Source organism: Hemicordylus capensis, chromosome 3 (assembly GCF_027244095.1).
Source record: "Hemicordylus capensis ecotype Gifberg chromosome 3, rHemCap1.1.pri, whole genome shotgun sequence".
Lineage (NCBI taxonomy): Eukaryota > Metazoa > Chordata > Lepidosauria > Squamata > Cordylidae > Hemicordylus > Hemicordylus capensis.
In genome coordinates, this window is record NC_069659.1 from 191,701,623 (window position 1) to 191,729,221 (window position 27,599).

General features: G+C 45.2%; 1 protein-coding gene across 11 annotated transcripts in view; it reads left to right on the top strand.

The window, feature by feature from the left end:
* Positions 1 to 27,599, top strand: part of LOC128350452 (WASH complex subunit 2A-like) — a 155,546-nt gene that overhangs the window by 4,207 nt on the left and 123,740 nt on the right. For 10 of the 11 annotated variants that reach the window (XM_053308809.1, XM_053308812.1, XM_053308817.1 and 7 more), the window contains 3 exons: positions 9,451 to 9,516; positions 14,127 to 14,297; positions 20,571 to 20,664. In XM_053308809.1, coding sequence (XP_053164784.1) covers positions 9,451 to 9,516; positions 14,127 to 14,297; positions 20,571 to 20,664 — 331 coding nt within the window. Of the gene's footprint in view, positions 1 to 9,450; positions 9,517 to 14,126; positions 14,298 to 20,570; positions 20,665 to 27,599 lie in introns of those variants that run through there. The other variant, XM_053308816.1, reaches the window with a different exon arrangement.

A 27,599-nucleotide genomic window follows, 5' to 3' on the forward strand; every position in this document is an offset into this window, starting at 1 on the left:
CTCCCACCACCCAAAGTTTAAAACTATAGGCTGACATCCTGACCAATGATGTGTAGACCAGAAAAACACCTTGATGAGGGTCAAGCAACGTCCTTCCAGTCTAGCAAAGTACTTCCGGAGTGCAGGCAAGCTTCACCAATTATTTGTGCTCTGGCACAAGAGTGGAAGAGTGCCCACTGCCCACACTTTGGAAGCACAGGAGAACAGTGCAGTGGCTAGTGTTTCTCTGATGTTACTTTCACTAGGTATTTGCTCGTTATAGCAGCAGCTGCTAAAAACACAGATTCACACAAGTAGGAATCAAGCAAAGGTACTATTTTCATGACTTTCTCATTACTTCTTTGTTCTCAGTTTGCACAATAATCCAAAATTCAGGAAGCGAGACTGTCAAACGTAAAGTGAATAACTGCTCCAACTTGGGAAGGTGGACAAGGGGACAGGAGCTGAAAACCAGAGGGATTCTCTGTTGCTCACAAAGTCAAGGACAGCACAGCAATGGCACTTCTTTGACACTCACTAGATGAGCTCTTGCAAGTGTCTTTGGCTTTGTGAGCAGTGGTGGAGCCAAGTGGTTGTTGGCTTATATATCCATCTGCCTCCTGTCATTCCTGACATGATGGGTAAGGCCCGTTGCTCTACTGACAGCTCCCTCCTGAGTTGTTTGAAATCTCCTTTTAAGTTGTTTTGGACCCCCCCCCTCCCGGGCAGTTCCACCCTCCATTTTGAGAACCTCTGGCCTGGGTATTTTAAAGGACAAGAAGTTAAACACGAGCCATCAGTGTGACACAGCTATTAAAAAGCTAATACAATCTTAGGTTGCATTAACAGAATTATTGTGTTCAGATCACTAGAACCAGTCACTCTTTGCTGGTGTAGAAGGGCATCCAGTGTGGGTTATCTCTTCCATAGTTCCTCCAGAGGCAGGACTATTTGGATTAGCTATTTGGATTTACCTTCTAGTCCTCCTTCACTCCATAGACATCCACTCTTTTGCCAGAGCTCAAATAATTGGTGAAGCTTGCCTGCACTCCGGAAGTACTTTGTTAGACTGGAAGGACGTTGCTTGACCCTCATCAAGGTGTTTCTCTGGTCTACACATCATTAGTCAGGATGTCAGCCTATAGTTTTAAACTTTGGGTGGTGGGAGGCGGCACATGATTTTAGAGAGTCAACAGTATCTACAAGTGTAAGAACCCCTTTGGCCACAAAATGGAGGTCTGAATCTCTGAATTTTTTGGGTCCGAATTTGTGGTGATGTGTTTTGTACCCGAATCTGGGCAATTGAGCACAGGGGTGATTTGTTCTGTCTACAAATCACATGAATCAGCTAGATTTGGGTATAAATCATTTTGTACCCAAATCGATCCGCACATCCCTAGTTAAATTAATTTACAGTTATGATGGTCACTTGCTTTCTGCGTTGGTTCACGTCACCCCATTTCTTCCCTCAACCCTTCTCTGACACTGATTATTCTTGTGCCCTGGCAACTGCTCTTAATTTTATTCCTTTGCTGCTTTCTTCCTCTATCCTCAATAGGACTGAGCCTTGGTTAATAATTTAGATAGATTTACCTAGTGTGTTAGCTGATTGCTTAGTTAACTGGTATTCATTACCTAGCCAATCATTCAAAAACCCACTCTAGCTGCTATAGTTTACTACAACAACAACAATAATTCGATTTCTATACCGCCCTTCCAAAAATGGCTCAGGGGGGTTTACACAGAGAAATAATAAATAAATAAGATGGCTCCCTGTCCCCAAAGGGCTCACATTCTTAAAAAAAACCCCACAAGATACACACCAGCGACAATCACTGGAGGTACTGTGCTGGGGGTGGATAGGGCCAGTTACTCTCTCCCTGCTAAATAAAGAGAATCACCACGGTAAAAGGTGCCTCTTTCCCCAGTTAGCAGGGGAATTCATATTCCAGAATTCACTCAAGTTATGTTAAAAAAAAGTTGTTTTAGTGCCTAGACATCATAACTTCCCGCATTTTCTATGTAATGTGAGAATACTCACATGTGCTCTTAAATGCCATGCCTCTTCACTGTAATCAATAAATCTTATTTGGGCCATTAAATCTGTGGCTGTTTTTCCTCCTGGGGACTGCTTAACCAAGCCTTGCAATCTGAATTTAGAGGTGCCAGAATACTACACATTCCATCTACATGATGTGCCTTCATTCACTGGTCAAAATTCCAGTATCCAAAGACACACTAAAGGAACTCTTAGCCTTCTTACAAGTAGGACTCGACAAAGTGCTAAGGGCCAGTACTCTCCAGATACAAGCTGCTTCCCTCACTAGTTTTTTTTTTGTCCACATCAACACAATGTTTAGTAGGCCTGTGCAAGTTGGTGAAGTCAGGATAGGATGTCCTTATGAGGTTTAGGTTTTCTGTATTCTCTGACTTTCGCAATGGTAAAAAGGTAAAGTGTGCCGTAGAGTCAGTGTCGACTCCTGGCGACCACAGAGCCCTGTGGTTGTCTTTGGTAGAATACAGGAGGGATTTACCGTTGCCTCCTCCTGCACAGTATGAGATGATGCCTTTCAGCATCTTCCTATATCGCTACTGCCCGATATAGGTGTTTCCCATAGTCTGAGAAACATACCAGCAGGGATTTGAACCGGCAACCTCATGCTTGCTGGTCTAGTCATTCCCCACTGCACAATGGTAGAGGACTCATTAATGGTCCACCCCCAGAGGCTTATCCATTAGGCTTCCAGAAAGCTCTTGGAGAGTATTCCATTACCAGAGCTGGTGATTCTGTTAAAGCCCTAGTTGACCTCTGGTATGGTATGCTTCCTGAAAATATTTGTCATCCATTTGATCTCCTCTGGCTTCTGTAGCCATTTCTCTGCCTGTCTGCCTCCCTGTCTGTGCCTCTTCCCTGACTGCCGCCTGGCCCAATTTATACGTAGGGTTGGCGACGGTGCCAGAATTTTGTAAACATCGGTAAGAACACATTGAGTTATTCAAATTTGAATTTTGAGGCCAATATTCAGCCAATTACAAGGCTTGTCCTTATTTTCAGGTGGGCAGAGTTTAAAACACCCTGGGCACCAGTAAGAAGGCAACATGCTGGATTGACTCCTCAGACAGCCAGTCAGAGTTTCCAGAGGGTGGGGAAGTCTTTTTCTTTTAGCTGCTTGTATTCTACTCTGTAATCTTTTGCAGTTTGGACATTTGTCCCAAAGGGACAAATGTAGAGAGTGTGGAGGAGGAATTAGGAGGGAAAGGGAAGGAGAAAATGGAGTTGTTGCTGAATAAACCTTTTGTTAAATCTACTTAAGATTTCCTTTGAGGAAATGAAGGAAGCAGCTATAAAACACTACTCAGAAGAATCCAATCACATTTTGGTTAGAGAGCAGGTAGGCTGGCTGGCTGGCTGTTGGTAAGTCTTATCTTTTGCTGGCTGCTTTATTTGAAGGGGCGGAATGCAACATCTGGTCTTTCACCCTTGCTCTCTGATCTGATCTGTATGCAAAGTGTTATGGCCCATTCTCAAAATGACATGCCATAAAACATTGGAAGAAACAGCAAACTGTAAGACTGGATTAATTAGATTAGAAACTGGTATAAGAAGCCAGAAAGTTCTTTTAGGTTATGTGAATGGATTTCTGAGTGCTTTTCATATAATTGCAGAAGTGGCTCTCCATGTGGGTGTGGTATATGTAAAGAAGGAATGGATTCTGTTGGAAGAAAACTAGTTTAAAAAATCTATTTGCTGTGCAGAGGGCTAACCAGGTTTTTCTCTAGATTGTGGCCAGTATCTGTAACACTAATATGTCCACTGGCGGTTATGGTCCATTGGGCAAGGATCAAGGAAGGGATCTCTCCCCACAAAAAAGAAAAAGTATTTATTGTTTGCTAGGATGGACACCCAGGCTAAGTGATGTTAAGTGATGGATACCCAGAGAGTGGCACCCAGCTGTTCAGCAGGCACTGAGTAGGGAATGGGTATCCCCATACATCTTTGCTTCCCATGGTGTCCCCTAAGTTATAGGAGATAGCTCATAGCTTCAGCAAGCATAATTGAAAAACCTGTGATTTTTCTGTTATTGATGTATGCATTTTTGAAATAGGTAGGCAGAGCTGCCCTTGTATGCAGAATGCATTTGTTCTCCCTTTTGTAGCTGGTCTCTGCTTTATCTGTGGCTTATATAGATTTATAGACTTTTACATGTATAGCCTGCGCTTCCTCCAAGAAGCCCAAAGTGGTGCACGTGGTTATATTTATCTCCCAACAGCCCTATGTGGAAGGTTATGCCACAGGAGAGAAGTGACTGTCCCAGAGTCACCCAGTGAGTTTCATGGCTGAATGGGGATTTGAACTTGGATTTCCCCTGTCTAGTCCAGCACACTAACCACTGTACCCACTCTAGCTCAGTTACTTTTTGTTATTGTTATTTGTTATTATTAGTATTCATTTTTGAAATAATCAAGCAGACAGAGCTGCCCTGGTGACTTCAGAATGTATTTTATTTTCACAGAGGCAGCCTTTTGTAGCTGGTCTGTGCTTTACTTTTGGTTTGTACAGTTCTTTTCCTGTGTGTGTGCTTGTGTTTGATCCTGCCATGTTAGTTACAAAGCTACACATTACTGTAGTCTTGATAAGCACTATAAAGCAACTGATGTTTTCCATATTTCTCTGTATCTCTGCTGATGAACAGTTTTTTGTGTTTGTATTTTGATCTCACTCATTAGCTAGAAGTTCATACTTTGTCAGTTATTGCTAAGACTCCCACCTAGTTCTGGCTTTACCTCCACAGCTGTCCACAGTTGGCTCCATCTCTGACTTCCAGTGGCTCTACACATCACCTGCCCTGCCTAGTGCCCCCCGCCCCCCCTCCTATCCCAGGAACCACCAGCCGCCACTGAGTTTAGCAGAGTCCTGTCAGCTCCCTGGTTTTCTTGGGAGATGAGGGCAATGAGACAACAACTCAGACAACAACTGGAGAAGAACTTGCTACAAATCTGGCTGAGCATGGGCTGCCCCATTTTAGGGACTACTTTGTGGTGGTAGTTGTGGCAAAGAGAGCTTATATTTGCACCACTGTTGCGTCCACACAGTGTAGGCCAGCAGATCTGTTTTGAGTGATTAGAGTTTTGTTACATTCTTCTATCCAGCTGTTCAGAGAAGAATACTCAACAGCCCACTGTGACCAGTTTGCTAGACACTTTGTGGATAAAGTTGCTTATATATATACAGTCTTGGACTCCAGTAATTATGCATTGACTAACGACTTATCTTGAGCCTCCCCTCGTTCAATTGTTCTGGATACCTTTCAGCTTGTGGAGCCTTGTGGAGCCTTGTGGATGATGCTTCTTGTTATTATGTAGATGTTGTATTGTGCTTCTTGGTTGATACAAGCTGCCAAAGCAGGCATGGTTCAGTGGTTGGAGGTTATTGTTAATACTTCATTGAGGGAGAGCAAGTTTTCATCTGTTCTGAAAGAAGTGGTTATTAGATCTATATTGAAAAAGCCTTCTCTTGATACCTCATATTTTAATAACTACTGGCCAGTTTTTAGTTTGCGGGGGGGGGGATTTTTTTTTAAGGAGCTGCAGAGGCTCCTGGATGACATACAGGATCTGGACCCACTTCAGTCTAGTTTTTGATATGGTTATGGGACTGAAACTGTTTTGATTGCCCTGGTGGATGATCTGTGCTGGGAACTGGGTAGGGGGAGTGCATCTCTGTTGGTTTTGCTTAACCTCTTAATGGCTTTTTATACCATTGACCATGGTATCCTTCTGGCCCGCCTCTCTGATTTTGGGCTGAGTGGATCAGTCTTGGACTGGCTCTGGTCTGTCTTGGAGGATCAGGATCAGAATTAGGGGACTTTTGCTCAGCCTCATTACCATTGGTTTGTAGGTTTGATTTTGTCTATGAAACTGCTGGGGAAGATCATCCATAGATTTGCGTTATGATATCAGCAATATGCAGGTGACATCCAGCTCTATCTCACTATGTCATCTATTTCCAGGGAGGTGGAAGAGGTTCTTTGCTGGAATTTAGAAGCCATAATGGGTTTAATGGGGGCTAGCAAGCTGAAACTTAATATTGATGCTTTTAGTGATGCAGTTAGTAGAAGGCCTGATCAGGATATGGGGTTTCAACCTGTTCTAGATGGGGTGCTCTTTTTGAAGGAGCAGGTTCACAGCTTGGGGATTCTCCTGGATCTGGCACTGCTCCTAGAAAATCAGGTGACCATGGTGGCCAGAAGTGCTTTTGTTTGTCTTTCGCTGGTGCACCAGCTGTGACTCTTCCTTGAGAATGCTGGTTTGCCTTAGTTATGTTGGATTTGGATTATTGTAATGTACTTTATCTGGAGCTGCCCTTGAAAAGTATTTGAAAACTACAGATGGCCGCCAGACTGATATCTGTGACCTGTTACTAGCTGAGCTTATTCTGCCTGGCTCTCAGAAGCCCCCCGTTTACAGCTGCATCTCCAGGCTTGGAGATTGCACTTTTGCTATGCTCAGGATCTGTACTGCAATGTGAGCTCCCAGTTTGTTATACATGGGGACAAGTTGCTTAGTTGGCAGTGGACTGGTCGCCCCTAGATTTGGGCTGCAAGTAACACAAATTGCAAAGTGGATTAGCTTCATACCCCCTTCCCCTACATGGGGGCCTGGCTAAGCAGACTCCAGAACTAACTATTGCAAGTTATCTGGCAGTGTTCCCTCTAAGGTGTGCACATGCTCACAAGTTTTTTGATGCCCGCTCAGTAAATTTTAGATCCCGCTCAGGTTGAATCAGAAAGGCCCCACTCTGAATGCATGTGTGCACACACTGCCTTGATACTGCCACCCAGAACTCAACTCATTCTGCACACAGATGAAAAAAATCAGAGAGAACACTGTTATCTGGCATCCGAGGTCATTTTGGACTTAGGATGAACTCTAAAACTCCCCTCATCATCTCACAAGAGAGAGAATGCCTGATGCTAATGAAGCAATTAGGCCAGGGAGGGAGGACAGATTAGACAAGTGCAGCAGCAGACTCCCTCAAAATAGGGATGAGTCAGTGATGTAACTTTGAAAAGATGCACATCAAAATGCTTGATAGAATTATTGGGAGAGTCAGTCCCAGTACAGGATACTCTTTTGACGCACCTGCATACCCTAGTTTTTATTACAATCAGCCTTGCATGCAATAGGCAATTCACACACCTTCCTACTCAGGAAGGACGATCAAAAAATACATTCCAAAAAAGCCTGTCTGGGCTCCACTATTCAGCAGAGCATGACAACAGCAAAGTGCCCCCAAGGCACATTTTGGGATATAAGTATCCCTAACCCCATGACTCAGTGTGCTTCCTCATGTATTATACACTTGGGACTCCACTACTACAAGTGCTCCCTTACCCTTCCAACTCAGGACTCCAGCTGCAAAACATCTTCATGCTCTCTTGTGCTTTACACCTGGGACACCACTGCAGCAAGAACTCCAGCAGACCACCTTGGTGTGCCCCTCTCTATTGAAGCCACCTGAGCTGAAATCACTACCTGGATTGGTCTGTGTACCAGTCCAGCCAGCTTACCTAGCCGGTACAGAAGCCATTCTCCTGGGCATCCCTCCAAATTCCTACCACTCTCCTGCTTTCCACTTCACCTCCCCAGACAGACGCTAGTCTCCAGCTGCCTGAGTTGGATCTTTGTGAGGACAGGTGATATAGCCTCTTACCTGGCTCCTTCATAGCTAAATCTATCCTTCTCTCTAATTTCTGAAACCTTACCCCCCTATCTTAAAGTAACTCTCTCTAGCCCACCTGGGAATTTACACGTAATTTGGAACTTGAAGCTAAACATGCCTTACACTAGTCTGTTTTTAAACATTTTTGTATTATTTTAATGCTAGGATTGCCTAGTAACCTAGCTTTATTGCTTTTATTTGTTTTTCTTACAATAAACTCTTTTTGTTAATTAGAACCTATCTCTCAAGCTGATTTTCTTGAGTTCAGGCACTTGCACAAATTAAAACTGCTTGGAACTGTCTCATCCCTTTTGAGCTAAATTCCCCACATTCGCCCAAACTGGGGGTGTCAACCAATCATCCCCGAGGCAGTTCCATCAACAGACCATACGCAGGACACACATTACACTAATCTTGAAGGCACTGCTCTGGGTGCCAGTCTATTTCTGGGTACAATTCAAGATGCTAGTTATTACCTTTTAAAGCCCTAAACAATGTGGGGCCCCAGGTAACTTAGGAACCACTTGCTTTTACTCTCCTCGCTGGGTTGCCTGGGTGGGCTCTGATTCTCATGCTAATACCTGCTTGGGCTAATTTGTTGAGGATGTGGAATAGAGCCTTCTTAGTTACTGCCCCCAGGTTGTGAAACTCACTCACAGTTTAGATCTGTACGGCACCCTCTCTCCCATTTTTTTTCAAGGAACCTGAAAATTGCCCTTTAAATCCAGGTTTTTGGCCAGTGAGTGGTCCCTGGCTCTCTTAGGAGATAGCTGAGTTTGCTTTATTTTTGGGTTGTTTTTGTTGAACTTTTGTGATTAACCGCCCTAGGTTTTGGGACAAAAGGTGGTACAAAAATATAATAAACAAATTGTTCTAGTAAGAACTAATCTGCCTACTTTTCTTTCACTATCCCTACAGCTGGACTAAATTTGGTCCAGATAGGTTAGGCAGTTCACAAGTTAGCCCACTTGCACCTCAAACATTTATGTGTCTGCCATTTTGTATTGGGTGGATGGCATCATCAAAACTACGCCCTTGAAGTGTCCCTGTGTGTCACTCACTCACAGCTTTAGCAAATTTGGTTCAAATCGGTTAGGTGGTTCACAAGTTAGCCCACTTGCTTCTCAAATGCTCATGCATCCTCCATCTTGAATTGGGGTGCATGACATCATTGCAAACTATGCCATTGAGGCATCCCTATGTGTCCCTACAAACCCAGTTCATATTAGGCCAGGCATTGAGAAGTTGGGGACACAAGGACGGACACATGAACAGAATGCCAGGTGATCTCATAAGCCTGCTGGAAAGTAGGCAAATAAATGGTGGAATAGACAAAATAGAGCACTAGAAGAAATAGAAGAAAACCAGCAATTGCTTTACCAAAACAAAAGGGAGATGGGCTGACAGGATATGCAGAGAAGGGAGGATTGCATGGGTGGAAGGGGAATGCAGAATTACTGGGGAGAGCGGGGTGGTCGGGGCGGAGCCACTATTCGGCCAACGGGTTCAAAAAAACCTGGGCTGTGTCTTGCGGCCCCGACACGCCCCCCACGTCTGATGTCAGATGTCGGAGTGCTAGTTTAGCTCCTGAGCGGGTGCCGCACGGCCCCTTTGTCATGTCTAGTTTGGCCCTTATTTTTTTAACTCCTTCACTGAACATTGTTTCCAGCACAAGCAATAATAACTTGGTTTTGCTTGTGAGAAATCCCTGTATTTTATGCAAATGAAAATATTTGTTTCCTGTACAGAGAGTATACGACGAAGAAGTGGAAGAACACATGCTCAGAACAGAAGTGGGAGACAAACCAGAACAGGTAAGAGGCTTACTTAAGAAGAACAATATTCTTAACTTTTGGCTTCGGCACATGATGCAGAACAGATTGCTGCGGGAGGGGGCTGGACAGAGTAGGATATTGCTTCTATTCAGGAAGGAAGCTCCTTCATCCTGTCTGAAAAGTGTGACCGTAATGGTCATTGGTTGAGAGCTGCACATGCCCTCATTCCTCAAGCCATGCTAATCATTGTTTGCTGAGGATAGTGAATGTGCTCAGACTCTCTCCACCTTCCCAATGATTGAGAGGACTACAAGACTGCTTCCACCACCTCATTACTTTCTCTGTTAGGAGTGAATATACTAGTTGCTGAAGGATGCCAACCAGATTTCCACCTTCCTTCCCCAGCCCAGCTGATGAGCAGGAGATAGTGGTGGTGTGAACAAGTGGAGGCAGGGTAAAAGTGGATAGTGGGAGAAACTGAGTACTGTATGTGGTGTAACAGGAGGCAGAATGGTTCTGAACAGAGGGGGCAAAGGATATTTTGTTGCTCTCTTTGTCCCTCTCGTCTTTCCCTTAACTTGTAAGATAGTATTTGGCGTTTATATAATGCTAAGTGTCTTCTGCATGATCCCCACCACTTACTAAGGCCAACTAGGGAGGTACACCTGCAATTATTGCCAGTTTATCTGGCAATGACCTAGAGTGTGCCTTCTCTATACTTTGGAGTGTGTTCCTGGTCGAGGTACAAGGCTTAATATCTCTGATGGTCTTCAAGAAGGCCTTTAAAACACACACACACACACACACACACACACACACACACACACACACACACACTTACTTTAAAAAACCAGGCTTTTAGTGAATGTTTCTAATTGTTTTAAATGTATTAAATAGTGTTTAACTTTTTGTGGTAGTAAACTACCTTTAGAAGCTCTTTTCACAATCCATGAGAAGAGCTTCTGTTGGGTCTGCAGGGAGAGCGGGCTTAGCCCGCTCTCCCCGCAGATGATCAAAGTGCAGCCCTGGGTGGCCGGATAAGCCGCCCATGCGACTGCTGGCTCCGTCACGGAGCTGGTGGGGGTTGCGGGGATCAGGGGCCATGAGGCCCCTGGAAGTTCCAGAATGCCTTGCACAATTGCACGGGGCATCCTGGAGAGACCCCCGAGCCCTGGAAGCTGGCTGTAGCTTATTGGTTGGGGTCTGCTCATGTGTCACCATGTGCTGCGGCGACACACGAGCAAAACCATGAGGTTAACGGAGTTCTTGCTCCATTAACCTCATTTAAGGGTAGGGGGAATTAGGCTGGATAGCCTCCTTGGGAGCACTGGGCTAGCCTGCAAACCCACTGGTTCCCACGATCACTGGGAAGTGGGCTAAGCTCCTTTATCCCACTTCCCAGTGATCATGGGAATAGCCTCTTAGATTTCATGATTTGGTAGTATGCAAATGCAATAAACCGATAATAAAAAATATAATACATGGCCAGGATTACATGTATACTGGGCATAGACAAATCATTTTGAGTGGAAGCTTTTAGATTTCTGGAAGCTCCCAGTCTGTATGAGTGTTGTCCTTAAATTCTGAAGATCCTGTTTTGTATGACTTTAGTCTCTGCGAAAGGCTATAATTCTCTCTTTGGTGCTTCTTTCTCTGTGCCGTATTGCCATATACTCTAGAAAATAATAAAGAAGTATCATAGAACTATATCTAAATTGATAAGTTGTGAAAGAGAATGCTTTCTTTCAGTAGTGAGCATATCTTCTCCCCTCCATGACCATTTGCATGCCTAGTGAAACAGGTGCTCTATTTAAGCACATGGTCATGATTTGCAGAGTCTTTTTTTCTTTCCCTCTTCTTAAAGGAAGAACAATTGTTCAAGTTGTGTATCTTGGAGGACTGCTTGTGTCATGCATGAATCTGTCTGTGTGGTGGTGAGGAAGGGAATACCCACTTCACCAAATTGCCCCAATAAATGCCTAAATAATACTGGTCAAGCTAGAATTAGTCACAATAATTTGTTGCTCAAGGCACAAAGTATTCCTTTCATTGGAAATTCTGACAGTGTTTGGGGTTAAAAGTCATTGAGAGTTATAGCTATGAAAAATGAATGAGTGCCTTTACTAGGGTTGCCACTGAAGGCTGTTCAGAAGCTACAGTTGATGTGAAGTGCTTAGGGCCTACATGAGCATATTCAGCTTACATTGAATCAAGAGTTGTTGTTTTTTAAAATTACATTTTATATTCCGCTCTTCCTCTAAGGAGCCCAGAGCAGGAAATAAGTATTTGATCCCCTGCTGATTTTGTCCGTTTGCCCTCTGACAGAGAAATGACCAGGCTATAATTGGAATGGTAGGTTTATTGTAGCTGTGAGAGACAGAATAACAACAAACAAACCCTCAAAAGCCCAGTGCCCAAAAGTCAGCAATGGATTTGCATTGTGGTGAGGGAAATAAGTATTTGATCCCTTCACAAAAGATGTCTTAGTACTTGATGGCAAGACCCTTGTTGGCAATCACAGAGGTCAGACGTTTCTTGTAGTTGGCCACCAGGTTTGCACACAACCCAGGAGGGATGTTGTCCCACTCCTCTTTGCAGATCCTCTCCAAGTCAGAAAGGTTTCGAGGCTGATGTTTGGCAACCCGAACCTTCAGCTCCCTCCACAGATTTTCTATGGGATTAAGGTCTGGAGACTGGCTGGGCCACTCCAGGACCTTCATGTGCTTCTTCTTGAGCCACTCCATTGTTCGCTTGGCTGTGTGTTTTGGGTCATTGTCATGCTGGAATACCCATCCACGACCCATTCTCAATGCCCTGGCTGAGGGAAGGAGGTGCTCACCCAAGATCTGACGGTACATGGTCCCATCCATCGTCCCTTCGATGCGGTGAAGGTGTCCTGTCCCCTTAGCAGAAAAACACCCCCAAAGCATAATGTGTCCACCTCCATGTTTGATGGTGGGGATGGTGTTCTTGGGCTCATAGGCAGCATTCCTCCTCCTCCACACACGGCGAGTTGAGTTGATGCCAAAGAGCTCGATTTTGGTCTCATCTGACCACAACACTTTCGCCCAGTTCTCCTCTGGATCATTCAGATGTGCATTGGCAAACTGCAGACAGGCCTGTACATGTGTTGCCTTGAGCAGGGGGACCTTGCGGGCACTGCAAGATTTCAGTCCTTCATGGCGTAGTGTGTTACCAATTGTTTTCTTGGTGACTATGGTTCCAGCTGCCCTGAGATCATTGACAAGTTCCCCCCGTGTAGTTCTGGGCTGCTTTGTCACCGTTCTCATGATCATTGCAACTCCACAAGGTGAGATCTTGCATGGAGCCCCAGACCGAGGGAGATTGACAGTTATTTTGTGTTTCTTCCATTTGCGAGTTATCGTGCCAACTGTAGTCACCTTCTCACCAAGCTGCTTGGCGATAGTCTTGTAGCCCAGTCCAGCCTTGTGCAGGTCTACAACCTTGTCCCTGACATCCTTCGACAGCTCTTTGGTCTTGGGCATGGTGGTGAGTTTGGAAGCTGAGTGATTGCTTGCTTCTATGGACAGGTGTCTTTTATACAGGTACTGTAACAAGCTGGGATTAGGAGCACTCCCTTACAGAGGGTGTTCCTCATCTCAGCTCGTTACCTGCATATAGTGAAAAGACACCTGGGAGCCTGAAATCTTGCTGGTTGATAGGGGATCGAATACTTATTTCTCTCACTACAATGCAAATCCATCGCTGACTTTTGGGCACTGGGCTTTTGAGGGTTTGTTTGTTGTTATTCTGTCTCTCACAGCTACAATAAACCTACCATTCCAATTATAGCCTGGTCATTTCTGTGTCAGAGGGCAAACGGACAAAATCAGCAGGGGATCAAATACTTATTTCCCTCACTGTAAGTTTCTACTCACAACAACCCTTCGAAGTAGGTTAGGCTGAGAGAGAAGTGACTGGCCCAGAGTCACCTAGCAAGTATCATAGCTGAATGGGGATTTGAACTCGGGTCTCCCTGGCTCTAGTCCAGCAGTTGAACCACTACACCACAGTAACCACTACACCAACTGACCAAACAGTTAACTTTCAGACACAATTCAAGGTGCTGTTTTTAATCCTGAAAGTCCCAAATGGCCTGGGTCCTGCATATCTCAAAGAAATGTGCCTTAACTTCTACATCTAACTTCATGGCTGCTCATGACTTCTGGTTCTGATTATTTTTGGCTTTTAAATTTGGTCAGTATTATGTAGCTGCTCTTTGGTCAGCCACTCAGTTTTGGTCTATTATGTAAAGTTGAGTCGGTGTCGACAGAACAATGTGGTTTTCTTTGGTAGAATAAAGTAGGGGTTTACCATTGCCATCTCCCACGCAGTATGAGATAATACCTTTCAAAATGTTCCTATCGCTGCTGCCTGGTATAGGTGTTTCCCATAGCCTGGGAAACATATCAGTGGGGATTCAAACCAGCAACCTCTTGCTCCCTAGGCAAGTTACTTTCCTGCTGCACCATTATGTAGCAATTTTTAAAAGAGCTACCTAGTAAGGTAGCTCTTTTAAGAGTGGCCACATAATATTGACCAAAATCCAAATTTTTTTCTGTTGCATTTAAGAAAGTTGAGTGTTAATGGAAAATTAATTGTGAAATGTGGTGCATTTGATTCTAAAGGAGAAAACGCGTGAACAGAAAGAAGCTGATTTAATTCCAAAAATCCAGGAAGCTGTGAATTATGGGCTTCAGGTGCTGGACAGTGCCTTTGAGCAGCTGGACATCAAAGCAGGGAACTCTGATTCTGAAGAAGAAACTAATGACAGGATAGAACTAATACTGGAGCCAAAGGTAATATATTGTTGTCTTGCAGAATAGATTTATTTACACTAAATACAATGTATATCTCTATTTTAGTACTCTAATAACATAGATGTTGGCTATGACAGCTCATCACATAATAAAGTAGCTTGGCTACTCATGGAATTTGTATTTATGAGTTTCCTGATTAATGCAAATTGACATAAGGCTTGGTGAGCCTACTATCTATTTTCAGCTATTGAAAGACTCCAAAACCCATCAAGATGCCCTTGATTGCAGCAACCAAGAATAGCTCTTACTGGAGGCCAGCTAGGGATTGTCAGTGGAGCGGTGGGTGGATGGAGGGGTTAGTTTTGCAGGGTCATTAAAAAATCTCTTGCAAGTACTCTTCCTATACCTTGGTTAAATACAGCAGTGAGAGATACCTGTAGTGAGAGCAAAAGCATCTGTAAGCTAGGTTCCAGAACTCTTACAATTTGTAGTACAGAGTTAGTTATTAACTGCCACGTGTGATTAGCCACATTAATCCCCTCTCATGTGCTCCTGGGCAGAACTATGTTAATGTGCTTAAGATAGGAAGCCTTAATGACTAAAATTCTCACTACCATTGGGTTACAATCTAAACTAAGTCCAGAACCTACTCAGCCTGGGAAGGGGGAACGGGTCTTTCCCAAGGCCAGACCAAAAGACATGCTGTTACCTGTGCCTGAATGTTTTTCTGATACGATTAAACAGGAGTGGTAACTTCTAGCCGCACACAAGAAGCCGCTGCAGCCACATGCTTTTACTCCTTCCAATAGCAACCAGCTGACCTACTCAAAACTCCCAGTACCTGCACCCCAGTAGCCCAACTGGTTTCGGGGTCTCTGATCCCTAGATGGAGAAGCAGCCCTGAAAGACCTCACTGACAGAAAGGCCGAACTAGCGATGAGAAAGGTACACGACAACCTCTCACTAGCTACCCATGCATCGGCTGCAGCATCTCTGGCGGCGAGAGCCAGCTTACTCTGGCTGGACGATCTACTCAACGCTATACCTTCAGACCCAATATGCCTGAGACAACAGTTGGTCAAGTTCCAGAAGGCACAAGCTTTTGTGGCCAATGCCACGCTGGACTCAATAAGGTTCTCAGGGGCGTAGCAAGGTTGGAGTGGGCCCAGAGACAAGATTTTAAAATGGCTCCCCACCTCACTGAAGCTCAGCTCATGAAGTAAAGAAATCTTAAATGAGGCTGAATAGTGGTAATGAAAAGCAGAGTAAATTTTTTAAATATATGTGTTTGTGTGTGTGTGCATGCGTGTGTGTATATCTCCTGTGTGCCACACTAGAACATCATCCTAAATTATTATTTTTTAAGGTTTTGTAAATTGTGGACGATGCAAGTCATTTAATGGTACTAGAGAAAGACATGCTGTTTTGGTAGCTCCAGGTCTTAACACTCTCATCAATTTCGGAGGATGGATACAACTGAAGGAAGCCTGGGCAGGTGTGCGGCTGGGGGAGTCAGTCATGTGACTTGCCTCTGGGGAGGGGCAAGGCAGTGGGCCCCCAGACAACTGTCTCCCCTTGCCCTATTATAGTTACGTCCCTGAAGGTTCGCTTCTAGAACTTCTGTGGCCGCAGTTGTCGGCAGACACTACCTCTGGCTGAAAAGTTGGCAGGTGGATGCTACTTCCAAGTCAGACCTAACAGCGGTCCCCTACGACAGCTCCAAACTCTTTGGTGAGGCGGTGCTTAAAGATGTACTCATCGAATCTTGTGACAAAAGGAAGGCTATGCTGTCTGCTCCCCCAGAAGGGGGATAGACCAAACTTTCAGAGACTCACCCAGTCCTTTCATCCCTTTCATCCCTTTTTCAAAGGCAGGGACAGGGAACCTAAACCACAGCACGGATCATGGTCCCATCAACGCTTTCCTAGATTCTCAGGGACCAGACAGAACTTCAACCAATCCAAACAACAGCCAAAGCAACAGTTCTGACTCAGACCCGGTGGTCTTTGTGGGCCGCCTTTCAGACTTCTTCCATGCCTGGGAGCAGTTGACAACAGACAAATGAGTCTTCAGTGTAATCCAGTCGGGCTACAGAATAGAATTGAACTGAATGGACCCCGCCTCCCCCACCGTCCCAGGTTTCTACCTACCCCACACTCTCGCTCTACTAACAAACACATTGGTCTAAAACATGCTATTCAACACCTGTTGGATATCGGCGCAGTAGAGTGGGTGCCCTCAGATCAGACGGGGAGGGGCATTTACTCTATTCTGTTTACAGTTCCAAAGAAGGACAGCTCCAAGAGGGCAGTCTTGGACTTAAAATTCTTAAACAAATGGGTCTGCCACATCAAATTCAGGATGGAGTCCCTCAGGTCCATAACCAAAGCACTCCAACACGGGGACCTCCTCACCTCAGTGGACTTAAAGGAGGCCTACCTCCACATCCCAATCCACATCAACCGTCGCTCGCTTTTGAGGTTCAAGTACGTGGGGGTCGATTACCAATACAAGGCCCTTCCATTCGACCTATCATCGGGCCCCAGGATCTTCACCAAGGTTCTGGCCCCGCTCATGACTCACCTATGCCTCCAAGGCATCAGGGTCTTTGCGTTCTTGGACGACTTGCTCATCCAATCAAAGTCCTTAGAAGCAGCGCAGTCTGATCTGGCAGTCACCCTGGCCGTCCTTTGGAAACACGGGTTCCTGGTGAACATGAAGAAAAGCCATTTGGTCCCCTCTCACAGGATCCTGCACCTAGGGGTCCTGATTGACACGCAAAAGGACTGCCTCTTCCTGCCACAGGACAGAGTTCAGACTCTCTCCACCAAGGCCAACCGAGTGCCGACAGCACCTACAGTTCCCCTCTTGCCTTACCCCTGGAGGACCACTTAACAGTTCCATCTTCCTTAAGGATGGAGGTCTGAGTCCAGGTGGTCAGACAGCTCTAAATCGATTTGGCTCTACTCCTATACAGTTCATATCTTGTCTCTAGTGTACATTTGATACCTAACCTGTGCTAACTTGGCCTGAAAGAACTGGGTGGGGTTATCCCCCTCAGGCTCTTAAGGCTTTCTGTCTTAAGCTCATTAACATAGTCCTGCCCAGGAGCATGCAAGGGGGGATAACCCATCGAGATGGCCTTGACTGCCGCAACCAGAAGAAGCCTTCACGGTAAGTGAAACCAATGCTCTGATCTCCAAACTACAGCCAGCCAAGGCCCTTGGATGGGATGGTATTCTGCCAGAGCCTCTCAAAGCAAACATTGTCTTGTGGACCCCTTTGTTATCCAGTTTATTTTCATTGATCAACAGGTCAGGTAGGATTCCCATTAATTGGAATAAGGCTATCGTAATTCCAGTTTACAAAAGAACTAGTACTGTTCCCTATCAGTTTGCTATCTATAATCAGGAAATTGTTCAAACTACAGCTAAAACTACAGCAAATGTAATAGGAGGAGAGCTGGTCTTGTGTTAGCAAGCATGACTTGTCCCCTTAGCTAAGCAGGGTTCACTCTGGTTGCATATGAATGGGAGACTAGAAGTGTGAGCACTGTAGGATATTTACCTCAGGGGATGGAGCCTCTCTGGGAAGAGCAGAAGGTTTCAAGTTCTCTCCCTGACTTCTCCAAGATAGGGCTGAGAGAGATTCCTGCCTACAGCCTTGGAGAAGCTGCTGCCAGTCTGTGAAGACAATATTGAGTTAGATAGACCAATGGTCTGACTCAGTATATGGCAGCTTCCTATGTTCCTAAACAAGTTAAAAATGCAAACTGCTTATCTGAAGAGTTAAAAATGTGGACAAAGGGTCCTTGGAGAAGAACAGATTGGATTCAAGGTAGATTGTTCAACCTTGGATCACTGTCTGATTTTCACTCATTTAGTGGAAAAATACATCCTGAAGGAGTGAATTTCTTTGCAGCTTTTATTGATCTGAAATCTGCTTTTTAATCTAATCCCACATGAGCTGTCTGTTAAATAATTAAATCAGATACTCTTGCCAAAGCATGCCCTAGCTCTGAGGGGCATCTTGAGATGGGCATTATTTGGGTTGTTAAGATAATATACTATAAATAGTATCTTTATCTTTATATTATAAAGATAATCATTTATTTATTTTATTTTATTTAGTACATTTGTATACAGCCCTATACAAAAAAGTCTCTGGGTGGTTCAATATTAAAAAAGCATTAAAGCATTAACATGATTAAAACTAAAATGCAGTAAACTCTAAAATCCAAAGCTTTACAACTGTAAATCCTGACTAAACAGGTATGTTTTCAGGCCCTTCTTAAGAACATTCAGAAAAGGGGAAATTCTAATTTCATTAGGAAGCGTGTTCCAGAGTCCAACAGTCACACTCCTCCTGTTGATTCCAAATTGGAGATCATCCAACAGGCCAACCAAGGCCATCTTAACCCCATAGCCTTCACTCCATAGCCTTCATGGAAACCAGTTTGAAATGGGTCCAGATAACCTGCTTCCTCCAAGACAGCAGCTGAGACACCCAATTACCTTGCCCAACCATGAGGGATCTAATGCAGGCTTCTTCAAAAGTGATCTAATAATTGCTTCCTTGAGACAAGAGGCATCCTTCACTCCATCAGAGAAGCATTAATGATCTTAACAAGACCCTCAACAGTAACCTAGATTATATAAGACATGTTAGGCAAGGATCAAGAGGACAGGTGGTTAAAAAACAAACAAACCACCAAATATTTATATACTGCTTTTCAAGTTCTCAAAGCAGTTTACATAGAGGAATAATAAATAAATAAGATGGTTCCTTGTACCCAAAGGGTTTACAATCTAAAAAGAAAGAAGATAGACACCAGCAACAGTCATTGGAGATACTGTGCTGGGGGTGGATAGGGCCAGTTACTCTCCCCCTGCCAGCGTGGTGTAGTGGTTAGAGTGCCGGACTAGGACCGGAGAGCCAGCGGGGTATAGTGGATAGAGTGCCAGACTAGGACCGGGGAGACCCGAGTTCAAATCCCCATTCAGCCATGATACTAGCTGGGTGACTTTGGGCTAGTCATTTTTCTCTCAGCCTAGCCTACTTCACAGGGTTGTTGTGAAAGAGAAACTTAAGTATGTAGTACACCGTTCTGGGCTCCTTGGAGCGGGATATAAATGTAATAATAATAATAATAAAGAGGACTAACACATTAAAAATGTGCCTCTTTGCCCAGTTAGTAGGGATGCGAAGTTAGCAGGTAAAGCGAAGTGTCTCAAGTAGCTTGTCCACATCTTCCCATGTCACAAATGAATTGAGTTATTAATAATGAGAAATCAAAAGTCTTGGTCTCTCCCCCGCCCCCAAATTTCACATAGAATTCCCCTTGAGATGCCAATTAAATATTATTTAACCAATTTAAAATTTTTAAATATTGTGATTAAATCTAGATCTGTTCTATTGGAAGCTGAATAATATCCTGGGGCCATGGTGTTTTGTTTGTTTACTTGCTTTAACTGTGGATTTGGTCAGTGGACTAATACAATTTGATGACTGACTGTGCTAGTAATGTTGGAACTACAAAGAATGGAGAGTCCCTTCTTTACTCCCCTCCCCTCCATCTAAGGAGGATAGCTGGTCTTGTGGTAGCAAGCATGGTGCCTTTTGCTAAGCAGAGTCCAACCTGGTTTGCATTTGAATGGAAGACACCTGTGAGCACTGAAAGACCCCTCTGGATGGGGACACACTGGAAAGAGCATCTGCATGCTTGCATGCAGAAGGTTCCAAGTTCCCTCCTTGACATCTCCAGGTAGAGCTGAGAGAGACTCCTACCTGTAACTTTAGAGAAGCCACTGCCAGTCTGAGTAGGCAATACTGAGCTAGATGGACCAATGGTCTGTCTTGGTAGAAGGCACCTTCCTATGTTCCTATGAGCCTGCCCATGTTGTTTAGAATTTGGTCCAACACTGAGGGAAGTCACAACTTTTAGTCTCCATATCTATAAGGGATTCTAAGAGAACCCTAAGAGTATGTGCAGTTCTCTCACTGAATAAGAGTGCTGTACTACTGAGGCAATGTGCTAGGCTTTTAATCTGTTTTCTAAGTTTGGAGAGCCCGTAGCACTCCAAGTTAGACCAGAGAGCCACAGTGAGATAGCAAGTGAGACATTTGATCACTTGGAGACGGTTATTACCATGTGTGCGATTAACTGCAAGTTACTATCATGAAGGGAGAGACAGTATTGTGCAGGTTGTTATATGTTAAAATACTTTAGGAGTATTGTATTTGAAATTGAAGTTTGATCTGTGATGTGGACATTTGAGATTTAAGATAGTCATTTTGGTGTTTTTTTTACAGGATCTTTATATTGATAGGCCTTTGCCATATTTAATTGGCTCCCAGCCCTTCATGGAACAAGATGATATTGGGCTTGGTGACCTTTCCAGTGAAGGTGGGTGATGGAATCCATAGTGGATAGCTAGATTTTGACATTTTTATAACTTATGGTGGGACCAAGTATGTCATCTCCATGTGTTAGAAGATTTGCTGGTAGAAGCTAGGGAAATTTTCAGGGAAAGCTCAAATCACTAACCTCTAATATTGGCTCATAGCCCTGGATCTTTTGGTGCCGCTGCCACTGTTGTGCATGAGACCAAATACTCTCTGCTCTTAAATGTCTGCAATTATCATGATAGTCCTATTACTACGATATGATTTGTCATGATAGTTGTGTTTTGAATGTTCCAGTGGATGCTAGTTATAGCTTGAGGCCACCACTGAAATGGTTCCAAATCATTTCTGTTTCAGCTGTGACTTTATGCTACTGTGTGCTCATCCATGTCAGAATGAGGAAATTCTAGTGAGGACATTTGTACAATTTGCTTTAGTGAAAATATATAAAATCAATTCAAGCAGTTTATAGACTAATAACAGCAATGGATTTCCCCTACAGCCAGACTGGCTCACAACATAACTTCTCTCCATCAATGGTCACAATGAGTTCCTTCTGTTTGGACAAGGAGTACACAGTACAAATGTGCTATCATTGCCAGCATTTTATATGGCAAGCTTGTTGGAACTGAGCTTTGTGCCTTTCTGTCCTGTTGTGGGAGAGAGCCTTCTTGGCCTCACCTTTGTTGGGAAAAGCCCACAGAGCCAAATCTTCATCACCAGTGATTCATCTGTAAATTCACCTTCCTTGCCAAGAATGATTTACCCAGCTCTGTGTCTGTTTCAGTACCTTCTATGACTTTCACTTCCACTCTTTAATCTTAGAGGTGAGATTACCTCATCAAGCCTGAAGAGCACATAGGTGATATTGCGAGGTTCTTGTCATTGATACCACCAACTTTGGATCCAGCAATGCTGACTTTTGCTTCAGCTTTCACTCAGAAACCAGTGTCTTTCGGTGATCCAGTTGACATAGATTACCTGGACTTCCAAAAAGCTTTTGACAAACTCCCTTATCAAAGACTCCTGAGGAAATTTAGCGGTCATGGGATAAGGGGACAAGAACACGTGTGGATTGCTAACTGGTTGAAAGACAGGAAACAGAGTGTAGGTATAAATTGAGAGTTTTCACAATGGAGGGAAGTAAGAAGTGGGGTCCCCCAGGGATCTGTATTGGGACCAGTGCTTTTTAATTTATTCATAAATGATCTAGAAGCAGGGATAAGCAGTGAGGTGGCCAAATTTGCAGATGATACCAAACTCTTTCGGGTAGTGAAATCCAAATCTAATTGTGAGGAGCTCCAAAAGGATCTCTCCAAACTGGGTGAGTAGGCGACAAAGTGGCAAATGCAGTTCAGTGTTGACAAGTGTAAGGTGATGCACAGTGGGACGAAAAACCCCAACTTCAAGTATATGCTGATGGGATCTGAGCTGTTGGTGACTGACCAGGAGAGGGGTCTTGGGGTCATGGTGGACAGCTCATTGAAAGTGTCGACTCAATGTGCAGCAGCTGTGAAAAAGGCCAATTCCATGCTAGGGATCATTAGGAAGGGGATTGAAAATAAAACGGCTAATATTATAATACCCTTATACAAAACGATGGTGCGACCATATTTGGAATACTGCATACAATTCTGGTCACCACATCTGAAAAAGGACATTGTAGAACTGTAAAAGGTGCAGAGGAGGGCAACCAAGATGATCAGGGGCCTAGAGCACCTTTCTCATGAGGCAAGGCTGCAACACCTGGGGCTTTCTAGTTTAGAAAAAGGACAACTGCGGGGAGACATCATAGAGGTCTATAAAATCATGCATGGAGTAGAGAAAGTGGAGAGAGAGAAATTCTTCTCCCTCTCCCATAACACTAGAACCAGGGGTCATCCCATGAAATTGATTGCCAGGAAATCTAGGACCAACAAATGGAAGTACTTTTTCACACAACACATAATCAATTTGTGGAATTCTGTGCCACAAGATGTGGTGACAGCCAACAACCTGGATGGCTTTAAGAAGGATTTGGATAACTTAATGGAGGAGAGGTCTATCAATGGCTACGAGTCGGAGGGCTATAGGCCACCTCCAGCCTCAAAGGCAGGATGCCTCTGAGTACCAGTTGCAGGGGAGTAAGAGCAGGACGGAGGGCATGCCCTCAACTCCTGCCTGTGGCTTCCAGTGGCATCTGGTGGGCCACTGTGTGAAACAGGATGCTGGACTAGATGGGTCTTGGGCCTGATCCAGCTGGGCTGTTCTTATGTTCTTATGCTTGCCTTTCAGACACTCAGGCTTTTTCAAGCCATCGATTACCTGAAAATAATAGGTGCAATACCGCTGGTCCTACTCTTACTACTACTACTACTGCCTCTTCTCCTGCTTCCTTACTCTCTTGCCTGCCTCCATTCTTGCTGCTTGCTCTTGCTGCTGCTGGCCCCACTCACTGGCTGGCTTGCACTGGCTTGCTTCATGAGAAACAAAACAATCTTTCTTTGCTGGATTGAGGAAAGAAGCCATTTCTGCTTCTTGCCGGCATGCGGGCTAGCTGAAGAGTGGCAGCAAGAATGGGGCCAGTATAAAGCAGGGTACAAGATTGGGAGCAAGAACAGGGTTATCAGTGGTAAGAGTAGGGCTGGCAATGGCAGCCAGCGTAGGGGGAGTGGCAAGCTGTGGTGGCAAGAACAGGGAGAAGGGAAGGGGGCAAGCAACAGGTGAAGGACCCTTTGGTGGCTTCTCCTTTCAGGGTGACCATGGGCGGACTGTGTTCTTGGAACATGTTCCCGCAATTAGAGTTAGGCCCCTGGGTGCCATATGTGCCACACTCAATATAAGGGTGCTCAAAAGGAGGAAAGTTTTTTAAAAAAATTGTTTTAGCATATCCATGCGTAATAAAGAGGCAGAAATCAGTGCTTATTTGCCGCTGAATCCGAGGACTTCTCTGTGCGTTATCTTCTCTATGTGGCTTGTAGGCAGGACTGTGTAAATTAAGTTTGGAAAGCCTTAAGAGCCTGGGGCAGATAGCCCCACCCAGTTCTTTTAGTCCTGCGTTGGCTCTAGGCAGACCTCTCTCCTCTCTTTCAGATATCAATCCCTCTTCTGTCTTATTGCATACTCAATCTATTACTTCATTTGTCTAAGCCTTTTCTTCTTACTACTTTACCTTGCCATTAAAAAATAATAATTTTTTTCCTTTCACCTTTCTTTTCCCATCTGTGTGTGTGTCTGTCCCCCTACCCTGTCTGCTATGGAGCACAGCCAGCGGATCAGGCATATCTTGCTCCCTAAAGGAAAAGAACCAACAAGGGCTCCCAAACCAGATTCTGGCCTACCCCGCACCTCAGAACACAGTGGTCCCAGCTGGGCCTTCACCATGTGCAGAAAACACCCAGACAGATGCCACACTGGATCTCCTTGTCCTTGGACCCTGGATTCCATCCGCTTTGCCTCCTGCACTGCATCAGCTTCAGTGGTGGGACTCTGAAACCCTTTGGCTAAAGTACTGGCAAGTAGACGCCAGCTCCAAAAATAATTTGACCACAGTTCCCTTTGATGGCTCAAGGCTATTTGGGGATGAGGCCCTCAAGGACATAATTGTGGAGTCCAAGGGCAAGAAAAAATCAATGCCATCCACCACATACAAGCCTGAACGCCCACCTACTAGGTAGCCTTTTCAGTCCTCCGGCTATTTAGAATCCTTCAGAGGACAGGACCATGACTTCAGGCCTCAGTGCACCCCATGGAACCAATCCAAACCTGCGAGATAAGGCATCTTTCCCAAATGGGCATCCAAATGGGCACCCAAATGGGCATCTTTCAACGCCCAAACCAAAAATGCAAAGCAGCAATCCTCACTTAAGAACAAGCTCCCTGGATGGTTGCCTCTCTGTGCACTTTCACACCTGGGAATTCACTGCATCAGACAGCTGGGTCCTCACCTCCATCATAACGGTACAGGATAGAATTGGAAGCCACCTCGCCTCACCGTTTTATACCATCCTCCATCTCCTGCTTGCCCTCCGAACATGTGGGGTTACTAGACGCCTTCTACTAGCTATCAGGGCCATTGAGTGGGTTCCTCCCTCTCAACAAGGCAGTGGCATTTACTCTACCCTGCTTACAGTTCTGAAGAAGGACGTATCCTTGAATGTGGTTCTGGACCTAAAGTTCCTCAACCGCTGTGTGAAAAAGAGAAAATTCTACATGGAATCTCTGAGATCGGTAGCAGAAGCTCTTCAACATTTGGACTTCCTAACATCTGTTGACCTCAAGGAGGCCTACCTCCATGTTCCCATTCATCAGGACAGCCATCACTTTCTACAGTTTCAATACACAGGGGTTCACTATCAATATTGAGCACTACCATTTGGCCTCTCCTTGTAGCCTCACATCTTCACAAAAATACTGTATCCAGTGATTGCACACCTACGCCTCCAAGGTGTGCGAGTCTTTACCTTCTTAGATGATTTGCTTCTAAAACCACCATTATTCCAAGCAGCCCAAACAGATCTACAGATTACACTACAGGGCCTACAAGACCACAGCTTCCTTGTCAACCAAGAGAAGAGCCATCTGACCCCAGCTCACCAGTTCCTTCACTTGCGGGGTCCTGATAGACACACAACAGAACAGGTTGTTCTTGCCCCCAGACCACCTATGAACACTGGAAGACTAGACAGAACAAGTCCTTATACAGAGGTCAGTTCCTCTACTCACACTGACGAGACTGCTGGGTTTGATGGTGGCAGTGATGGACTCTGTCCCGTGGGCCCGGTTCCACTTCTGGCCTTACAGTGGTTTCTCCTTCCGCTCCACCTGGATATTGCTACAAAATCCAACAAACAAGTCACACTACCACCCCCAGTACTCCAGATCCTATGCTGGTGGACCTCCACATGCCATATCACAGTGTGGAAGGAATTCCCAGACCCTTCAAAGATCATTGTGACCACGGATGCCAGAAAATACGGGTGGGGCGCACACTCCCTTCATATGTCGGCACAAGACAGGTGGTCGCAGGATGAAAGAGAACACAGCATCAACTGGCTCGAGCTGAGAGCAATCAGACTGGCCCTCCTTGACTTAAAGACCTCTCTTCATCTACAACATGTCCTGATCTGGACAGACAATACGACATGCACATCAACCAACAGGGAAGGACCAGATCGAAGTCCCTACAAGCCAAAGCAACGCTCATGATTTGTGGGCAGAAGTCCACCTAACCTCCCTCACAGCACAACATATACATGGGGACCTGAACTCAGTAGTGTACTGGCTGAACTGAAAAGAGCTGCTCCTGGGAGAATGCGAACTAAAATTGTCAGTCTGGGCGGTTAGGGTTAGGGCGGTTCACAATGAGGTTTTTGACCTCATCACCACACACTTGAGATACCCCACAGTGGACCTACTTGCGACACCACACAATGTGAAACTGCCGAGGTTCTTCCTACACCCAGGTTCCCCTACACCCAGGCAGAAGTGGTGGATGTGTTCTCAGCTCTGTGGCCGAGGGGCGTACCCTAGGTGTTTCCTCCAACACCTCTTCTCAGCCGGGTCCTCAGGAGGGTTGCACCTGCTTAAGGCTCAGTTTATCATAGTCACGCCATTTTGGCCATGGAGACCTTGGTTCTCAGAACTTCACAACCTGCAAATAGCATACCATCAACTTCTACCAATTACAGAAGACCTTTTATATCAAGGACCAAGATCCAGGCTGGTTAAAGCTAGCCGCCTGGAAGCTGAATGGCGTGTACTGAAGCAGCATGACTATTCAAGTCAGGTCCTTAACACTATGCTGTCCTCAAGGCATGCCTCTACTAACAGAATATAACAGTATACCAGGAGAGCTTTCCTGAGGTGGTCAGCAAAGCACTCTATACCTAGAGGCATAGCCACTATGAAGCACCTCCTACAATTCTTTCAAGATGACTTGGAACAGTGGCTGAAGGCAAACACTCTAAAATGTCAGGCTACTTCCCTGGTGGGCCTTCTCTCAGGTTTTTCAAAAATTATTTCCGGCTGCTGTCCCTGAAGTTGTCTTTACTGGTGGCTGTTACCTCAGCCCACAGGGTTTCAGAGCGTTGATCGCTTTCAATTCACAAGAACCTTTGTTTTTTTCCTACAGACTCCATGCGCCTTATCTCAGACCCATTCTTCCATCCAAAGGTGTCATCAGCCTTTCGTCAATCACAGGATGTAATTCTTCCCTCATTCTGTCTCAAACCGACAGAAAAGGCTTGGCACAAGCTGGGTGTGTGCAGATGCTTTAAAATCTACGTAAAGCGCATGGGACATATCAGAACCTTGGAGTCATTCTTTATCTCCTTTTTGCCATGCACCATGGGACAACCAGTCTCACCATCTACTGTTGTCTGGTGGATAAAGGCCTGTATCTTACTTGCCTACGAGTCCCAGAACCTCAGAGCACCTACACACATATTTGTGCATTCCACCAGGGCAACAGCTGCATTCTCCACAAATGCTCAAGTGCATGAAATTTGCTACCTGGAGGGCTCCATCTGCCAGTGTTCCCTCTAATTCTTATCATTAATGAGCGGAAAGAGTTTTTGTTCTGGGTGGCACTATCAAGGCAGTGTGCACACATAACTCTTTCTCACACACACAGATGTGCGTGCGCACACACACACACACACACACACACACACACAGGGAATTAATAAACCGGTGTGCAAAATCCCCCCCCCCCGCCTACTGTGGTGGCACTCGACATTCTGCCGGTCTCTCTGGGCCGCTGGTGGGCGCTGCCACCACCGCCTGCCATCATCCCCCTCTGGCTCCGTCTGCAGATCTCTCTGGAAGAGGAGGAGGAGGCCTGGGCGGTGGGAGGGAGGAAGGAGGTGGTGGTGGCAGGAGAGGGGTAAATGGGGCAATTCTTCCCGCCCAGGGAGAGGGGTAAATGGGGCAATTCTTCCCACCCAGGGAGAGGGG